Below are 20,879 nucleotides of genomic sequence, written 5' to 3' on the forward strand. Positions count from 1 at the left end.
CCACAGCATTATTAAATTGTAAACTTATTTAAATAGCATTCCTCATGGCAGTTTTTAAGTGAGGTGCAGACAGGAGCATGCTTGTAATCTTGATGAACATCTGGCACACAGGTGGATTGGAATAAAACTGTACTCCATGCATTTACTTCCCCAAAGCAACTGGTGCCTAAACTTCCAGGAGGGCTCTGTATCCCATGTCCTCCACTTCCCAGTAAACATTGTGGAGGTCTAAGCGCTTCTGAAGTCTTGACCAAGCTGACCAGTTTCCTGAACACCCACAAACAAGCAATTCCTACTACTCTTACTATAAACAATAAATGAATGGTCTACCAGTGCCAGGCAAGTGGATTGCAGCCCTGCACATTTGTGAAAGCATCTGAGTAATCTTAGCAGTATGTGCCAACTCTCAATGTGCTGTTTTTAAAGTGCTGTTATAGTTCACTGCATGTTTAATTTTTCATAGTTTATAAATTTATAACCATTGCTGTTTGTGGTGTAGGAAGGTCTGGAATCAGAAGGTCGATATTGGATCATTTTAAGGTTTAACCCACAAATTATTTCTTCCATGGTGCACACTAGAGAATAAGCTTGAGAAAGCCTGCAGAGCTTCCTGAGGAGAAATAACGCTTTTCTGAGAGTGCTCAATGTACTCATGAAGAATTCTGCAGGCTGCCTCAGATGTGGGGTAGAAGGTCTGACAGCCACTCTCCCAGGTAGCAATGAGCTACACCAGGCCCATCGCTAGCAAGATTCAAAACAAATGCAATACTAAACTTATTAGCAGCACTGTAGCACCAGGATGTCCAGGACCCTACTCTTGACTTCAGCTCTGTGCTGTCCTTTGAGCCTAAGGGGCCTAAGTGAGCCTTACTTTGAGCCACTTGGAAGTGCATTTCTGCCTCCCCTTCCTTTGCTCTCACTTCTTTCCACAAAAGAGACATGGTAGCTTCTGCACAGCCCCTCTGTTCTAGCACAGGGAGAAGCAGAAAACAAGCTGGTTTTTTGCATCTCTTCTCTTTGAATGACACACCACTTTGTCAGAGAAAAAGGGATGAGGTGGGACAGAGAAAAGGGTGTTGTGTATGTGGACTTGAAGACCCAGGGGAGAAAGAAAACATTTTGGGGCATGAAGATTTCTACAGAAGAAAAGACCTCTTGCTCCAAATGGAGAGTTCACATCCTGTGACATCTTGCTGGGGTAGAGGACCTTGCTCCAGTGAAGAAGATGCAAAATAGGGACCTCAGCACACAACTGGATGACAGCCTCTACCACAAAACAAAGTCTTGGGATGATTTTCTAGATCAGCTCAGCCAAGCTCTACAAGTGATTAGAGGCCTTCAGCAGCAACCAAGGATGATCTTTTCCTTGTTTTTTAATGAAACTTTTACAAAAGACAGCTGGATCTTCAACATCTTACATGTTCAACTGTAGCCAAAGGGATCTATCATCACTCAGAAAACTAATTGAACAGGCAGTGATCAAAGACAACACTTTCACCCACAGATTCTCTACCCACAGTAAAGAGATGAAGGGCACTAAACATTTGCACCTACATCCCCAGCCACAAGGTTCATTTTGGATGAGCTCTATACACAGTGCATATGCTCAGTCCTTAAACAAGCCCCAGAACTGTCCATGTCGTCACTTCAGCACCACAGAAAATAGCTCTTCTGGGTGGCACACCTCATCACATGGGGTAGCTGGTTTGGTTTTGCCTTTGAAGACACACTGCCTTGGCAGACACACACAAGAGCCAAATCTTGTGGTCTCTGCTGCCACTTGATTGTTTACTGTTCTGTAATTTACCAGCAACGTTTCATTGAATTAGGTCCAAAATATGCAAAAGCTGATTGCAAAATGACCACAGACAGAGAAGACCATTTCCCAGTCAGGTCCAGGAAGAAAAAATCTCCCCTCTCCTAAGGCTACCACATTCTGCAAATTAACCATTTGTACACTGCAGGTCCAGCTAGGTTTCTTTCAGTACCAGGGTGCAATTAGCCGTAAAGAGCGATCAGTCTTAAAATTGTAGTATTGATTATGCTAACTGTAGGAACACAGAAAGAAGACAAAGCAGTTTTAGAACAGAAGTCTTTATGTCCATCTGCCCTTGTTAGTGCACAACGGTAGCATAGGTCAGCCCGACTTCTTCAGATGCACAGCAGAGAATCACTTCAGTCTGAGCAGTTCCCTAATAGCTTCCTCTTTTGGAAGGAAAGGATGTCTTTTTAGCCATCCTGAGTCCCTCCACTGGGATCAGGTCCAGCACTTCTGCAGCTTGAGCCACCTTCTCCGTTCCTGCTTGTTTTCTCAGTGGTTCTGATTTAACATCTCTGTACAGCAGCTGTCCTCCTGACTTGGTTAATACACCTTGTCCAGAACACCGCGCAGCTGGATTTTTATGATGTGCTGTATTCTGTAAAAATTGGTGGAAGGTTATGTTAGAGAGACATATGTTAATTCCCTGTCAAGTGGCTCAAGGTCTAAAGCACCACAATACCATCAAATTAAATTAATGCAGAATTGGATCAAAGTCAAGATATATCTGCAAATTTATATGTGGACAAATAAATGACTTTTTAAAAAGACCTATTCACAGGGACTGATATTCAAAGATTTAAAAAAAATATTTACTCAAAGAATATATATTTGGAATAACAAAAATACAGAAAACAAGATTCTCAATATATTCTAGAAAACAAGGAGTACAGCCACTTAAACTTGTGTCTATTTCTAGCATTTCATTTCTTTTCTGTATGTGATACACAAAGAAATAAATGTGTATATTGATTGTAGTGGCATTCATGGCATACAGATGATTTCCCCTCCAAGGAATGTTTTGATATAGTTACATTCAGCTGTTCAGCTCTCAGGAGGACTTTATAATGTCGTCTTTCAAAAGCAGTTGTTTACACTGCTCTTTTAAGGCCCATTCCTTCCATTGTTCATAAATGCACTGGAACTGCTCACCTGTCCATAGCACAGCCTAAGCCTTATCAGATACTTAGGTAAATAAAGGAACAGATGAGGCAAGGCTGAAACCTCACAACATGCTATTGTGTGAACACGAGCCCTGCTGTGCTCATACACCATTTCATATGCAGTAGCTGCCTGATATGCATTTGCTATAAGACTTATCTAGGTCTGTGGAAAACAGGACAAGAACTTTTAACAAACAGTATGGAAAAAGACAAGTTTTCTCTTCAATACTTGAAGGCTATGCTATACGTTCCATAGTTCGAAAACTATACACTTCTTTTGACTGGAATTGCTTTAGCCAGAAGTACGGTAACGTATCTTAGCAACAGTGGCAAGGGGGAAGACTTACTGTACTGTAAAAGAATTAAAACAAAATGTATATAGCTGCTGACTGTTATAAATACATCCCTACCACTCTGAGGGGGTGTTCAATTATACTCCTGAATACTTTTCACATTTCCTTTTTCAAAGGGGGGGCATTTCTGCAGTTTTCAGCTCACCCCTGAAGAGCCTGAAGCATTTTAATTCCCCTTCAGCTCTGACTAGATAGGCCTTGCAGAACAACCTGTCACCACCCCAGCTATATTAGAGAAAGCCATTACTGTAGCACTCCGGAGATAACCCCTTTGTGCGTGCCACGACACCACTCCCTCAGGTGTTCCGCTGCCATCAGCCTAGAGCAGGTGAGACTAGACATACCATGACCGCAATATTTCACATTCCTACTTGTGAGGCACATAGAAAGCTTCCTACAGCAGGGGAAGTTTGCGCAATTTCACCTTTTACTAAGATGTGTAGTTTCCCACAAGCAAAATGACCTCCTGAACACGAGCTTTGTCTATGCCCCCCACCCAAGACCCCAGCGAGGCCAAGCTCCTTGCAGGCTTTCCCACCTTCCCAGCTGCAGCTAGGCGAGGTTAGGAGCACTAAAGCATTTTCCTCCTCCTGCAGAGACCTCTGTAGCCAAAGGGACAGGGGCTGCATCCCACTCCAGCTGTGGATGCAGAGGAAAGCACCCAACTGCACCAGAGGCACTGAAATGATCTATGACAGGAGCTACAAAGTGTGAGCAAGGGCTCCAGATTTTAAGCGACAGAGAACCAGAGTACTGAAAACATCAGGGAAGACAGCTTTTTTCCTTCAGCAAGGGCAGGTGGGCTTTAATTTTCTTTTAGTACTATCTTCAAGCAGCTCTGGCAACGGCTAGGAGTAAGTTGCACCTGAATACCCTCCCAGCAAATGGTTTGCTTAGCCTTCCTGGGAATTAATGTTGCTACTGTCTACCTCCTAGTGAAACTTCATTTAATACCTTTGAAACACTTGGAAATCTTACAGATGATTATTCCACCTCAAATAAGGGAGGGAGTCCTCCTTCTTTCCTGTGGCAGGGGAGGGATCTCAGTCCACGCAGCCTGGAGCAGATTTACACACACATGGACAGACCAGGTGGTCACCAGCAAATTGGTTGGGGGATACTGAGAGTATGCATGACTTGGGCTGGCTATTTTTCAACTCTATCTACTACAGAGGATGGGGGGAAGGGTCAGAAACAAACCCAAAGTGAATCTTCTTAAACTTGCCCAGTGCTGTTTTTAAAGGCTTTTGGACTGTCTGCTCCATCCAGTCATCTGGCACTGCCATTACTCCAGAGGTGCAGAGAGTAATTCCATCCTAAGTGTTCCCATCTTTTGAAAGGCCACACTTGACTCCGGTTATTAATTCCGTGCATGATGAAGACATTTAAAGCCTCGCAGGCTTTCTCACAAGCAGACGTCTTTCATGCCTCGCTCTTATTATTGCAGCAGATGAATTGGCACACACGCCGCCGCTGTGAAACGTGGCTGCTGCCACCCGCACCACAGGCACACGCAGCCACGGCCACCCGTGCGGGACACGCATCCACAGCCCCGCACCCGGCTCCGACCTACCCGCTACCGCCACCACCTCCTCCTCCTCCTCCTCCTCCACCCCCTGCCTGGCCACAGCCTCCACGCCCGCGGGGCCCTGAGGCGCCCGCTCTCCCCCCGGCGGTGAGGGTCGAGCCGCTGCCGCCGCACCGGGCGGGGACCGGCCGCGCCCGCCCCCCCCGGGCGTTCCTCGCCCGCCCCGCCACTCGTACGGAAACTTTTCCCCCGCCGTGCCGTCACGGTCCGTTAGCGGGGCTGCGCTGGGCTGAGCCGAGCCAGGAAGTTTCTCCCGCGGGCGCTGGCCCGGAGCAACTTTCCCGCAAGGTCCCGGGGCGGCCGCAGCCCCCCGCTGCCCGGGGGCCGTACGGGAGAAACGCGAGGAGGAGCTCGGTTCGGGGGAGGGGGGGATGAAGCCGGGGCGTGGGTAAGCCGCTCCCTTCTTCTTCTTCTTCTTCTTCCTCCTCCTCCCCTCCCCCTCCCCGCCCCGGCTGCTCCAGTCTGGCAGCCAGGCGGCCGCTGCCTCCGGCCGGAGCCGCTGCAGTTCGGAAGCGCCCCCGGCCCCCGCGCTGCCGCCGGGATGGGGACGCTGCCGCCGGCTCCCAGTCTCCTGCTCCTCCTGGCCGGCGCCGCGGGGCTCTGCCGGGCTTTCTTCTTCCTCCCGCTCCGTGTGTCCCATCCGGCCGCCCCCGGCGGGTCTCCGCCAGCCCCGGTGGTGTTGCGGCCGGGGAGCGGCAGCCGGCAGCAGGACTCCCTCGGTGGCGCGGACGGCTTGGCCTTGGCCTCGGATCCCGGCGGCACCCTCAACTTTTTAGCTATGGTGGAGAATCTTCAGGGGGACTCTGGCCGCGGCTACTACCTGGAGATGCTGATCGGGACCCCGCCGCAGGCGGTAGGAGCGGGCCGTGGACTGCGGGCTCGGAGGGGGGGAGGGCCAACTTCTCGGGGGGGGGGGGGGGGGGAACTTCTCGGGGGTCTGGAGTTAGCCGCCTCCGGGTCCAAACACAACTTTCTCCCGATGATCAGTGCCGGAGCCTCCCCGCCCCCCCCCTCCCCCCCCGCCCCGAAAGACGCTGCCGGTGCCCGGCGCGGGGGAGCGACGGCGGCGGCAGCAGCGAGTTTCCACGGGCCGGGCGGGAGGCGCGTCCCCGGGCGCCAGCGGTGCGGTGCGGAGCGGGGCAGTGCGGTGCGGGGAGTGGCGAAGGGCAGCGGCTGCCGGAGGGAGGCGGTTCTGCCGCGGCCCGGCGACTGCTCCGGAGATCCTGCGGAGCTGGTCCCTGGTGTGAGGCTGTCTCATTTTCGTTGGAAGCGAGTTGTTTTGTCAGTCGAAATGACTGTGGTTTAGAGTGAGAGGGTGCTTTTTTGTTCTTTTATTTTTTAAGCTGTTTTGCATTGTGATTGGGTGCTTTCATAGATCCTCCCGGTGCCTCAGCGAGAATCACTCGAAATCTTCCTGCTAAAGTAAGTGATAGCAAAGCGAAACCAGCCCCCTTTTTCGGGAATTCGTATGTTACTCATTAATAACACAAAGAACGTGCGTGGGTTTAATACTGCGTTCAAACAGACCATGTTTCCTTGAATCTCCCCCATCTGCCTTTACCAGCATTGCTCAAGTTTTTTGCCATGTAGTTGCTCTTTCATCTGTGTCATGAGATCCCCGGAGGAGCGGTGCTGGGCTGCTGGTGGGGATGACTAGTCAGCTGAGTGGGGATTAATTTCCTGAAGGCCCTCGGGGCTTTCCCTCAGAACTTCGTGTTTACTTCGGGAGTTTAGATCCTTGCTTCCCCGTGTGCACAAAAGAATTCTTATTCTGCTGCTTTAGCTCCTCTACTTAATAAACTGCTGATGAATGTGAAACTGCTAAGCCAACAGGGAGTGTTCAGCTGTGTTACATTTTTAGGCTGCTGTGAGCTCTTTCTGGTTTACACCTTGAATGTAAGAGGATTGGCCACATCGTTGCTCTAATTGAAATGTATGACGGTAGGATCAATGCATGTATTGAGAAAGGGTGGCTTATTTATGATCAATAAAGGGAGTTTTTTTTAAAAAAAAAGCTAACTAAGTGTGAGGCATTAAGGTGTAGCCTGATGGGCGTAGAGGCCATGAAATAATTTTTCCTCCGTGTTGCGCGCTGCATATTTGACTAGTTCTATTAGTGTGGTGTTGTGTGTGCTTCATTACTCCAGGGAACATTCACTATTGGTTTCTGCCAGAATCAAGATACCAGATTTGATTGGACTAATAATCTAATTCAGTATGTCTTAAATGAGGAAAATAATTTTAGGTCGAAAAAGTGACTATCAAGTGTAACATCCCCTTACGTGTCTAGGGGGATTCTGAAATTGGAAGAAATGGAGAAGGAAAAAGGACAAGCTTTTGATAATGTGACTGGAGATCTAAGAGGGAGAAATGTGCTGCCCTCAGTGCACCTGGAGGCTTCACTTAACACTTAACAGCTAGTATTACTTGTATTACATGTGATGCAAGGTTTCAGAAAAACTTGTCTCAGTGATTTTTTTCCATCTGGAAAAAGAAAAAAAAGCTCTGAATCTGGTTGCAAACCTTTTACTATTTTGAACTAGTTCTGAGTTCTCGTTAATTAATTAAAAGACCACCACTGGTGTTTAGCACATGTGAACATTTATTCACAAGTAGGCCCACCGAGGTTTTAAGTAAGGTTATAAATGCGCTTGTGTTTCCAAAATCAGATCTTGGCATGTAGTGACTCAGTAGAGTGCAGTTAAAAATTATTCTTTACTGTTGATGGAGATGAATTTGTTATCTCGTTTCCTGCCTGAAACTGGAAGGCTTAAAGATCACAAATGTACTTGTTTTTCTGCTTTGCGGAGAATAGTACAAAGCTGCTTGGACACCTTCCTTTACTCTTGCACCCCTCCTGCATGGGACTTTCCCCCAGGCTAACTCCCTTCCTCACCTAGGCTTCTCCCAGGACAGCTGAGCTCAGTGCCCTGACATTTTGCTAGGGAGGAAGAACGAAGAGCTGCAGAGCAGCATGGCTTTGCTTCCATGCTGTCGGAGCAGAAGGGTGGATGGCAAAGCTGCTGCTCCAGACAGTGTTACAGAGAGGGGGTGGGTAAATGCAGACAAGGCAGTAGCGGATGGACCAAGACCAAAGAGCAGGTTGTGAGAAGAGGCACAAGACTTAATGTCATGGTTATGATAGCATTGGTGCCTCGTGACTTTGAAAGTGTGTACGTTAAGCGTTGAAAGCTACTGTGCCAGTATGGGGAGTAAGCATTTGTGAAAGACTTCAGCACTACTGAGCTTGCTTTACTGCTCAGTTGCATTTTTAGAAATTTTCCTTTTTTAATTTCTGTTCTTGGAAGGAAGCTACTATGAAAGAATTACGTTTTTCAGGTCATTTAAGGCACACTGTTTGGCTTTCATTCCAATTCTGATTTTTCATAGAGCAGATACACACAGCACAGAACTGCATTTCACAATGGCAGTTCTGAAATACTTGTTCTGACGATATAAAAATAGAGCAGCTGTGTGAAGTCAAATTTATTTTATTTTCAAGAGAGGAAACTTCAGTGCAGTCAATCCAATTTTACAAAGTGTTTGCAGCCAGAGTGTTTCTATAATTTTAAGTTTTATAATACAGTATCCTTCCTAATCATATTGGGTCTCTAGACTAGCTACCAGGTCAGTGTCAATTGTCATTACCCCCACTCTCATCCATTCACAGGCAGATCTACTTAAGAATTATGTGAAAGGTGAAAAAGAAGGTCTATTGTATTGAGGAGTGTGATATATTTGTCTCTTATTTTGTGGATGTATTCTTATGTGTCCTGCTTCTGATGGATTGTGCTTTACACCTGTCTGTGTGGGTACACGTCTTCCAATTCCAAATTTAAATAAGAGGTAGCAAGAGCCCAATATGAATTGTGTGCTCTGTTCTTACTTCTTATTTCTTTAAATAATCTGATGGAATTCCTTTGCTCTATCTTTTATTATTTTTCCTGCCCTGAGATTTCAAGCACTGTGAGAAATTGAATCAAAGATCATTTAGGGGTTTTTTTGCAATCTTTACTGCTGTTCTCTTCATATTAATTTTGTTTCTCCTGTGAGCTTTTGACCAATAGAACAGTCAAACTCTTAAAGCACCCCATGTTCTTCACAGCTTTCTTGAAGTCCATCTGGATTGCATTAAATATTTGCAAAGAAAGTACTGTTGCCTCATGTGTTAGCCTTCATTGCATGAGGTAGTGGTATTCCCACCAGTCCCACTGCATTTCCAACTTGTGTTTTTATTGAGAGCAGGTAAATGTTATTCCTGCAAGTTCGTTGCAAAGAGAGGTCAGGCGTATGCTTCCTCAGAGTCACGTAGCTGTGGTCTGATTAGCAGATATTGAAACCATGGTAGGATTTGACTTGTGCTCTGAATGCCACAGCTCCTTTTTGAAATTTCAATGTCAATTTTTCAGTCTATGCATGAAGAGGTTTTGTCTATTTTATTTCCTAATGGCAGTTTGTTCTGTGCAGGGACCTGTGAGCAAAAACCTGTCCTGTAAACTTGCTCTGAAGTTTTAAGGTCAATGTGAATGTTGGGTCTAATGACCTTCACTGCAAAACACAAACTCCAGTTTCCATGTAATTGGTGGGTGGTTATTTTTCCTTCAATTTCTTCCAGCTATTAAAGAAAAGAAGGATATGTATTAAACACCTCAAGTGTGTCATGGACTCTTAACATTTATAGCTTGGTATTTTGAAGGTGATTAACAGACACGTCAGCAAGTTCTGAACATGGAGCCATTCTTCCTTAATTGTTGATAGCTCTTATTTCCTGAGTGTTGGAAGGAATGAAGATTGTGAGGAAAGATTCAACTGCTCTTGTAATTTCATTGCTTCAGTAGTCTTGCTATATTTGGTGATAAGGGCCTGATTTCTGGAGCTGTGCTGTTCCCTAGGAAGCTAAGCTCTGCTTTCTTAATTTTGCTGAGAGGGAGTTTACCATCTTTCTAGATACAAGAAGTTTTGAAAATGTCATGCTTCCAGGTTCAAATACCAGAAGTCAAGCTCCAACTCAAGTCTTTCTCTCTTTCTTTCCTTTTTTTTAAAAATAATGTGGGTCTTTCATGTTTATTTTTGAGCTCTTTATGAAAACTGAAAGAAGAAAGGGTTGAGGAGCAAAGAGGAGTTCTGTGGTGTAGTTGGATATTTTGAGGTGACAGGGTCAAAATCCCTCCAGATCCCTCTAATGGAAATACTATTGAAATGCAAAATATTCCTGTTCTTAAATGATGAGTTGGGTATATTTTGGTTGTTGTTGGATGCCTGCAAAATAAAAAGGACAAGGACCTGAAAGTTATAAGACAGGACTAATACAGTGATGTACTGTCTTCCAGTGGGGTGTAATCTATTTTTGACCAAAGACAAAGCAAACAACCATAGCAGTTGACAGAAAGGTCCCTGCCTTTACAAATTCGCATTCTGGCACCTCCTTTCATACAAAAGTAGCCCTCACCAAAGGGAATGCATGGAGGTAGTGGAGCCTGTACTATAAAAATAACCCAAAATGCGAGTATTAATTACAATGCAGGTGCCCTGATTAGAGTATAGCACAGTTAGTGTTTTATAGCAAGTCTTTGCCTTGCTGTTTGTAGGTGGGCTGCAATGGTCTGCCGTGTCTGTACACAGAGTGACATGAATGAATGAGGCTGATCATGATCGTTCCCCAGGATGTGCTCCTTTCCCGGGGACAGTTGGATTAGAGACCCACTAACTGCTCCTTTAAAGGTGCTTTTTCTCTTTCAGAGAAGTGGTGGAAGTTTTGTTACCCAGGGTTGCCAGTTGTAGCAATCGTGCATTCAGATCCTGGTCAGTTGGTGCAGAAGATCTGTTGTGAGGAGCAGGTGTGGTGACAATAGTTTTCAGGTTCACACCTTTTGCTGCTCCTTGCATTTCATTCCCTATCAAGACAAAAGTATTAGATTAGGAAAGAGAAAAGCAGAGGGAGAGGTAATAACTATTTTTACTATTATTAAGGAGTAAGTTAGTTGGGATTTGGAGCAAAAATGAGATGAAACCAAACCAGTGGGCAAAAGAAGACCCATGTGGAATTCCCAAATGTTTGAGTGTTTGTGATTATGAAAGAAGGAATCTTTTTTTTCTTGGGGTTTGTTTGTGTTTTTGTTTTTGCTTCTGCCCCCCCCCCCCCCCCCCCCCCGCTTTAACCAGAGGTCTGTGAGCTCTAGTGATAGTGTCTGGCAAGACATATTTAAAAACTACTACACCCTGCAAGGCCTTCATTTTCATGAAGGGCACTTAAGACTTCGAGTCTGTTAGTAACGTTAGCTGTTACATTGCCTCCACAGTTTATCATCTTTGAAAATTTCTCACTTATTGTAGGTGAAGCAAGTCTGACCTGAAATGTTATCTGACCATTGTCAAGTATAACTATGTTTTAAAAAAGAAGCTGATACAGTGGCATACCCTTGCTCATGTGCATCTCCACTATGAATCAGACATACCTCTCTCCCTTACTGGAAAATACAGATTTCATCATAATTTCTTTAAATAAGTGAAGGAACTTGTTGCTCCTATTTCTGACCAGATTAGGACTTGAGATCTGATCTTCAAAGAAAAGGAAAGGAAGTGGTTTTTTCCTGCCATTGATGGGACTGTCATACATCTTGCTGCTTTTCAGTCTGGTTTTGCTATGTAGATCTGAGCTCATGAAGTAAATGCAGTACATGTTCTGCGGATAGCAGAGTGCTGTTAAAATTGAAAGTTTTACATTTTAATTTTTATCTGTTACTTCAGTGTCCTTCAAAGCACTTGAAATAGCTCAGGACTGAAATAGATTTTATTTGCAAATTTTTGCACATGAACTCCCTTAGTTTTAAAATAACAAGTTAGCTGACTATCTGTCTCCGCTTCTCTGCATATGTCTACATTGCAGCCACCCATGCAATTGGATTACGGCATTATAGAACTGAGCTAGTAGAAACCAGCTAACTCGTGGATCTTAACAGTCTAGTTGTGACAACAGGGTCCTCTGCAAAGCAATCTACTGTGCTTTTCCAGGTGGCTCTGCAACACGCAGTGAGCTCCATTACCGCTGGCAGTACCTGAGGTAGCACGAGCATGTCTGCATCAGCTGCGTGTTTTGGTTTTGCTATGGCAGCAGCTGCATGCTCTGTGCAGCAAAGGCAGCAGCAGCCCAGAACCACCCAAGATCCTTGCCAAGGAGCTGGGTAAACTTCTCTTGGGATGGAAGTTTGGCAGCTGAACCTGCGACTGCCCACGGGCCTGGCCTTTTCCGCGAGCTTCCTCCAGGCGTGGCTGATGGGCTTTCGGCCACGCTCCGAGAGCAGTCACCTAGCAAAGTTAGCTCTCATGCCTTCAGAAAGCCTTGAGCCAATGTTTGCTTCCTGTTTTGCCAAAGGTTGATAAAATAATACCTTCCACCCCCCCACACACCCCCTCCTCTCTCCTGCCTCAGAGTTCTTCCCTCATTCTTCCTTTTGCCTGTCTCTCCTTCTGCTCTCGCTGCCTTTTTATGTCTAAGAGTATTTTAAGGGGAGGGCAGCAGGGGACAGATGTTCTAGACCTTTGTTTCAGGTTTTTTGAAGAGTTCTCCTCAAATAGATGAAACCTGTGGGGTATGGTGGAGAGGGAATTTGAGGAAAATAAGGTGGATGGAGAAAAAAATCTTACTGGAATGAAAATTATAATTCATTGAATACAATTAATGTGTCATAATTAAAATGCTCTTTTGGAGGGAATCTGTTAAGACAGTAATTGCACTTTACAATCCTTCTTTTCCCTCACCACTGTTTACTAATAATTTGAAATTGTGAAAAATAAATTACTTGTAGATTTTGTTCTCTTTGCTCAGCCTGTGAGTACTAAAATTAGTTGATTTTATTTAGCTTTATGGTTGGTTTATTTTTGTACCTACCTACTAGCAAAAACTGCTGTTAAGCTAGACTGCATGTGTTCAGGGAAAATGCTTGTCTCAAAGTCATAGCTAGTCTGGTTTCATTTTAAAAGAGGAAAGGTATTAATGTTGCAGTAACACTTGGTAAACTTTTCCTCCTTAAGGACACAAATGAATCCATTCTTGGGGATCTGCAACTGTTTGATAGCACTACTTTTTCCCATTGGTATTTTTGTTTTAAAGAAAAACAGACAGCAACTCAAGAACTGAGAGTCACCTCTCCACTTGAGGGAGGGAGCGTAAGTCTTCTCTCATTAAAGGCCAGCTCCTGCCATTTGGCAGGGAGAAAGTAGTTGGATCCTTTTGGTGGCCATCTCTCAGATAATTCCTTGACATTTGTTTGTGGATCTGCCTGCAAGAGTGGTCCATAGAAGAGTGCCTTGGAGCCCGCTGCGGCTTGTGCTCAGGCTCACGTCAAGGCCAGATGTGAGAATTTTCTCACCCACCCAGGCTCTTTCTGTTTCTTACTTTGCTGCCATAGGAAGCTTCACCAGAGAAGATCAGCCATTTGGGGCTTCTGTAGAAACGAAAGGTTTGCCTGTGAAGCCATTGTATGGAACGCTGGATCCTGTGTGTCCCCCCTGGAAAATTTTATTGTGGTAGTAGGGAAGAAAAAAAATGCATCAGGTCAGCAGAAGGTAAATTTTGAAGATTGCCTTTGGCAGCAATAGTTTTGGCATAGGAAATAATATACTAGAGCATCTGTTTTGACTGCAGGCTTCAGATCTATTTTCGAAAATGTGAAATCTTGCAGGGTTTTTTTTCTTCCTACATAAATGGCAACTTTACTTCCGAAATTCTGTTCTGATACCTGCTGATACAGAAACCTTGACTATCAGAGTTTGTGGCATAAGAAATTAACAATTATAGCGTCTTTTCAAGACAGAGCATGGTATACCAGTTAGGAAGGTCTTCAGGGCAGTATTACCACGCTGCTTAAGCATGGTATGGAGAGACCTGTGCTTTCATTCACTGTGCTGTCTAGTATATGTCTGCTACGAGTAAGAGTGAAATGTGAAGCATGTCAGAAAATGATTCATCAGTCCTACTGATACTTCTCTGTGACTAAAGAGATTTTTATTTAATCCATTCATTTTTCTTCTTGGTGACTCTCAGGTTGCAAATAAGACAGAGGAGTCCAAAGGTGGTCACACTTTCCAAAGTCTGAGAAATGCTGTAGCAAGATAACATCTGATGCAGTCACAGTGCTTCAGTTTATCTGCCACAGAATAATCTTATTACTTCATGGCTGCAAAGTCCTTCAGGGAATAGTACAAACATTTAGCTTGATCCCAAGTGCCAGATTTTTGCTGTAGGGTTGCTGAGATAAATAAGGGGGAGCGTTGTGGGGGGCAGTGTGGTGTGTCCAGAAAATTTCTCAGTCGCTGTAGTTACGAATGTTCCAGCTAATGTTAACTTCCATTTGCACTCTGCTGAGCCTTCAGGTTAACGTTTTTTTGGCAAGTGACCAAATATTGGAGTTACTACCTGCACATTTGTGTTCAGGTTCGAAAACTTGCTCCACAGCAGGTGTACATGACATTTACTGTTGCTAAGGGATGAACTTCCACAATTCTGGTGGCCTGAGCACCATCGGCTCCAGTGTGTGGGCAGCAATGCAGCTACACTTGTCGCCTTCCCAGTGGTGCGTAAAATGTTGGAGCCCTGGGCTGCTGCAGGACCTGAGGTACCATCATCACACAGTGGGTTGTAATCCCTGGTCCAAGTGGAAGGTAGGTTAGTTCTACATACAGGTTGATAAGTGGTGGAATGAATAGTAGGAAGCTGTCTTCTGTGTGTTGTCGCAGTGTGTACTAGCAGACTTCATCGACCTCGGAGCATAACAAAGTCTTAACTTCCTGCCCTACAAACTCAACTCGGTAGCTGAAAAAAAAAAAAAGCTGTGTTCCTGCATGCCTCTCTGTTCTCCTGTGTAATAAAGACTTTTATAGTGGAACTTGGTTAACAATTGTAATGATGTATGAGCCACAGGCAAAGCTGTTTCATTTCCCAAAGCTGCTGCCTCTACAGTATTAGCCAGGGTAAAGACTAAAGTGTGCATGTTTGAAAAGGAAAGAGAGAAATAAACGAGTCCAGTAGCAGGGGGAGGAACCTACTGATTTAAAAAAAGAAAAAAAAATATTTCACTTGAGAAGCAAATCTGCCTTTTAGATTGCTCTACCAAATTTTTCATAAAAGTTAGAATAAATATGAATAAAAATATTGTTGTTATTTTTAATAGATCAAACATGTTATTGTGACATTGCTTAACACCTTTTTTTCCTTTTTTTTTTAATTCTCTCTCCGATTGGATAGTCCTTCCTGATATTATGGAGTGGAAAGCTGCTTTCTGTTTGTGCCTTTTAACTCCCATGTATAATTCCAAGAAATACCCATGATGACAATTAAGTTCTGTTCCTTGGTAGTATCCTAAATAGGTCAGGTGGAATGGGGAGCAAAAGCCTTCTGTATGTTGTATTCCCTTTATTAATTACCAGGGAAATAAAAACACTGGGGTTGCAGCACCTTGTTTGTGTTCTAGACCTGGGGCTGCCTGTGTACGTTCCTGTAGCCACTTGAGATGACACCGACCAGCGGGCAGCTGCCTGACCCTATGCCTTGCCCCAGAGATGTGGCACAGCTTTTCTAGCAGGGAATACAATCGGAATTACCAAATTCCAGTCCTTGTGCTTGCAGTAGCTGGATGGGGTTTTTTTGCCTGATCTCTTCCCTCCCTCCCTTTGCCTGCACCAGATCCAGCCCTGCCCCTTTGCCGTTCATGTAGCAACAGCCCAACAGGTGTGTGAAAGTTTGGGATCATGGTCCTTTCTGGGCAGAAAGGGAGGAATGGAGGTGAGAGCTGCTGTGGCTGGTGAGGAAGAGGTAGTTCAAGGGAGGTAGAGGATGGGTCTAGTCTTTTCAGCTCCGCATCTGAAACAGGCTGAAACATCACAGTTTGACGGTATGTAATACTGTAGCAGCTCTCATATGTTGAAACAAAATCTGGCAATGTTGCAAGTCCAGTCCTGAAGAACAAGTCGTGGCATTTTTATAGCAGAGGTCATGCCTTGAAGTACAGGGAGTTCATAGTTGGTTTTATAAGCTGTGGTGCACTAATTTATTTACTTCTCCATGTCCAACAATCTTGGCTAACCCAGGGATCCCAGTATGTGGACGAGGGATGATTGGTAGTTTCCTGGCCTCCAGGAGGGAGACGCTGCTTTCATAGCCATGAACCTGACTTAAGCAGCAAGGTGGGGGATCCCATATAATCGTGTCTGTTGGCTTTCATTTTTGGGAAGGTTGGTTGTTTTACCTTGCAGTGGCTGAATAGAGAGAAGCCAAGAAATAGGATGCTCATACACTCTGGTTTTGTTGCAGTGTTTTAGGGGAATGACTGGAAAGTATCATATAAGCATTCAGTGCCCTTCTTGAAGAAAAACACTAAAAAAAATAAGCAAGCCCTTCCTGAAAGCAGGCAGAAAGTGCCGCTCGAAGGACATTATAATGAGCAGCCCCACTGTGTGGGTATGGCAGTGCTACTGGGAACAGCCTGTTCTGGGGAGAACAGATAGACCTGATATGTCAGGAGTGTCCTGCCTTCACCTCTTTCTCTCAGCTCTCCAGGCTTTGAAAAACCTTTGCTAACAAACACCCGTCTCCAAAACTAACATCTTGACAGAGGAGGGGAAAAAAACTGAAAAGAATCGTGTCGCTGCGAGAGCAAGTTGATGGGGGGAGGAGAGGGAAGAGATCAGACCCAGTGTGCAGCCTTCTCAAAACTATGTTTTTTCTCACTGCTGTCCTGCAAATTTCTTTTTCATCCTACCCGTCTCTGAAATGTAGCCTTTTTCAAAGTTAATCACAGCCTTCAAAAGCTACTTAAATATTGCAATAGCAGCTTTGGCACTTTGTTTCACATCTTCAGTGCAATTTGAAATCCAGGGACTTATTTAAATTTGAGATGGAAGTTCAGGTCTTTGGTGCAAGGGAGACCTTATAATGGAGGTAGAAGCACAGGAGTGAGACTGAGTCTCTCCTGAGAGGCAATGGTACTGTGGTGTGTTTGACAAAAGGGAGATTACCAAGAAAAATAACAGTGCTCGTGAGACTAGAGATACCTCATAGCCTATGCTCAAGAACATTAGGAATGGGCTTCATAAGCTGTATTGAAGTTTGCAACATGGCCCTTGATTAATTCTAATATTTCCACATGGAACAGTAAACATGGGCAGTGACTGATGGTGTAGAAGCTTGTACAGCATGAGGAAGGTTTAAAAATTAGTTTAAGCCTTCTTGAGTTTACTTAGTATGGCTTGGCTCTGTGCAAAAGTGTAAAGCTGTTTCAGTCTTGGAGATACTGCAGTTGGAGGGGTTGTTGCTTTAATTTCAAAACAAACTTTTTTTTATAGTATAGGACTTCTGAAACTAGGTATAGAAGAACAACTAAAAATACCTTTTTTTCTTTTTTTCGACAGCAGTTTCTCAGTCTAATTAACAATAGAGGTAAAGAAAAGGGTGACCTGACAAAATATATTGGAAGCTAACTTTGGAGAGCAAAAGCCTCAGAAAATTGAATTTCTGAACTGTGTGCAGCTCCTAACTGTAATCATTCCCTGGGTATAATACATGAACATAGAGTTACTGATTTCATTTCCTTAAACAAAAAAAAACAAAAACCACCAAAAAGACCTCCTTGGGTATCATATTCTGAAAGGCAGTATATTAGCCTGATAAGTCCCTTTCTCCTTCCCCTTCCCCCCCCCCCCAAAAAAAAAAAACAAACCAAAATAACCTTCTCTAAAATAATTTGACATAAGCGTATGTTTTTTAGAAGTATCATGCTTTAAGTAGTAGTGGTAAACAGAACAGACGTAGCAGACATTAACACTGAGACACTTGAGGTGGGTGGTTTGTTGCTTTTCAGTGAGGTGGTTGTCTTTTTTTACAGAGAAAGTTTAGCTTCAGGTCAACTGAAGTAATTTCACAGTGGTTTTCTTCAGGAATGAAGCAAGACAGGCTGTGGTTAAGCGCAAGGGTACAAGTGCATAGAGGCTTGTTGAGCGAGCTGTCTGGGGATAGCGAAACCCTTTTTTGCTGGCCAGTGATGTCTGCGCCCCTCTGTTGTGAAACACAGTTGTGCAGCCTTTCACCCACCTCCACCACTTCCCTGTTTACTATGGAGCTAGAAGCTGTCCCTCTCCTCAGGTACTCCTACAGCGCCCATAGCTCCATGGACTAGTCGCCATCTGATGTGGCTGGCCATTGCTCTAAAGGGTTCAAAATCTTGCCAAGCAGTGCCCAGCAGGTCTGCTCTGCGGTGGCTATGCTTGGGGATTTCAAAGCGAGAAAGGTTTAGGTTGAGAAGGTGACTATGAACTTGGCAATGGCATTCACGGGCCTATCTGCAGGAGTCAGGCTGGTAGTAGAGATGAACTTCAGGCATTTCTTTTGTTTCTTTTTACCTATTGAATTAATAGCTGTCTCTCCAACACCTTTGGCCACCGTGTTCTCTGGGGTGGGAGAGGTGAGCTCTGGACGAGACGCTTACTAATTTAGATCTGGCAGAGAGCTTAGACGTAGCTTGTCTCTAAATCAAGACTGCGTGGGCACTGGGATTCCTCATGAGTCTTGCAGTTAGATGTGAGAGTTGGTCCCAGTGGCATTCAGCTTACAATCTCCCTGTCTCATCAGTGCTTTATTGCAATTAGCAGAAATTGATGAATTTAATTCCTATACACCTACTAACAGGTGGAAACGTGCTTTCAGATTTTACAAGAGCTCTGTGTGTACTTAAGTGTAAATAGCTAATGTCACCTGCATTCGTTCTTTAATTTTAGGATGTGTTTGTGGGGTTCTTTAATCTTACATTTATCTAGGCACTCACTAACCTTTCGGTTCAAGAATATGTTCAGTATAAATGTAGAAAATACATTTTCCTTGCTCAGTTTTGTAAGCACTTGGGTGCCTTACTGCTCTTAGTAAGAACTAACAGTCTACTTGATGTTAACGTGCATTATTGGCTACACTGGGAGAGGCTGATGAAGATTCCAGTCAGCTCACATGCAACCCCTTTTTTCTGAAAGGTGTGGCTCCCGGGGGATCTCTTTAGCAACCCTACATCTATTAAGACTATCGTGGTTTTCATCAGTCTTCTCAAACCACTTCAGGCTTTTCAATGGTTATTTACAGGTGAGATTTTTCTAGACCTCTAGGTTATTGCTGTTACTGGACTTCAACTAGTCCAGATTTTCCTTAAAACCCAATGCTTCCAGCATGGCATGACTTCAGCTGTAGCTGGTTTATGTGAACTAGAGAGTTGCTTCACACGCCTTGGTTTTTGTCATCTGTAGGGTGTGCTATGGGAGAGGGGGAGTTGTGTCTGGAAAAAAAAAAGGAAAAAAAGGTTAATGTTTTCTGAAAAGGCAATGAGACAAAATTGCTGCGATTCACACAGCTCTAAGATAAGCAAGTAATAGCTCATGTTCAACAGCAAAGCATGTTCATATAGCATGAATAGGATGAATGTGTTGTATGATAAATCTAGACACAGCAAATAAATTTCAGCCTGAAAAATAAGATACCACATGAGACGGCATGTGCAGAGAGAATGCTAATGTTTAGGGAACCAAAGGCATTGGCAGAAAGGAGAGCACAGAAATGAAGAATAGATATTTTGTTTTGTTACTAGGATTGATTGGCTGACTATTTTTTTGTCTTTAAACCATAATAGCCTTCCCTTATTGTCAAAATGATAATATATATAAAGCACTTCCTGTAATATTTCTCTTCAAAATGACTATTCATCAGTCCCAGAGTCAGATGCTCATATTTCAACTCACAATTTAGTTCAGCAAGTTTATACTTCAGAGCAATCAGTCATTTTAGCATTTGTGTTTTTAATACAAATCTCAACTACAGAAGCACACAGTGCTCTTAAGCACGGATAGATTGGCTAATCCAGATAGTACTTTGTAATCTTCTGGCAAAGGAAGAGATTATTGCTTTTCAGAGAGAAAAAAAAAGAATAAATAAAGTATTCCTCCCAGACTAGCAGTGCAGATCATGAAAAAAATAGAGAGCAAAGACTGAGTATTCTGCTGGGCCCAGTGCAGGTGGGAGAGTGTCCAGGGACAGCTGAGCATTTTAGGTGGCTGGGGGAGAAAGTGAATGAAAAGGTAGCATAAATATGGGGTCAGATCCCAGGTCCTGATAACAGCTGGGAATGTGGTGAGGCAAATGACAGCAAATGCCAAACATGGTCTGGTGGGCTTGATCTGCTTCTGCCCCGAAGAGAGCCTCCATTTCCACTTGTTCTCCTGCTTGCTCCTCAGCCTACAAACACACCACAGAAGTGACAAATTTCTCTTGTGAAACCAGGAATTAACTTTGGTGATATACTTTTACCTCCTGGTAAGTTTTCATGCTGCAATAAATCACCTTCCTCTGCGTCCCCAGGGTGACGTTGCAGTGAAACGTGGGCACCACCTGCTGAACAAATGGCATTAGAAAATCATTAATCTGCGTTCCCGTTACAGTTTTCTTTCTCACAATGCCTGTTTTATCTTGGCTGCATGGTTAAGCCCTTCTTATGACTATGGGAGGATTTTTTTTTAAGGTAGTAGCAGACAGGTTTTCTGTGGTGAGGTGACCTCCCTCAGGGCACCACAGGAAACACTTATCCTGGGCTCATCCTAACACGTGGGCCAGCCCCCTCTGCCCCCTTCCTCCTCCTCCTCCTCCTCAGAGGTCAAGTGGTCAATACCATCCAAGCTGCAGAGGGTCATTTGGCTCTGGATGGGCTGTTTCTCCATCATCAGTGGCCGTGCAGTTTTCAGTCAAAAAGCTAAGTTGTTTTCTGGATTCCTCTACTCAGCACTGGTGAGGCCACACCTGGAGTGCTGTGTCCGGTTCTGGGCTCCCCAGTACAAGAGAGATACGGACAGACTGGAGAGAGTCCAGTGAAGGGTCATGAAGACATTTGAGGGATTGGAGCATGTCTCACATGAGGGAAGGCTGAGGGAGCTGG

At 44.4% G+C, this 20,879-nt stretch overlaps 1 protein-coding gene across 1 annotated transcript in view; it reads left to right on the forward strand.

Moving 5' to 3' along the window:
• The first annotated feature begins 5,080 nt into the window (after nucleotides 1–5,080).
• BACE2 (beta-secretase 2) overlaps nucleotides 5,081–20,879 on the forward strand; it is a 55,854-nt gene continuing 40,055 nt past the window's right edge. Inside the window, exon 1 of the mRNA XM_055702952.1 lies at nucleotides 5,081–5,776. Coding sequence (XP_055558927.1) covers nucleotides 5,465–5,776 — 312 coding nt within the window. The 5' untranslated portion in view covers nucleotides 5,081–5,464. The remainder of the gene's footprint in view (nucleotides 5,777–20,879) is intronic.

The sequence above is a fragment of the Falco cherrug genome, chromosome 2, assembly GCF_023634085.1.
Source record: "Falco cherrug isolate bFalChe1 chromosome 2, bFalChe1.pri, whole genome shotgun sequence".
In the NCBI taxonomy this organism is placed as follows: Eukaryota; Metazoa; Chordata; class Aves; order Falconiformes; family Falconidae; genus Falco; species Falco cherrug.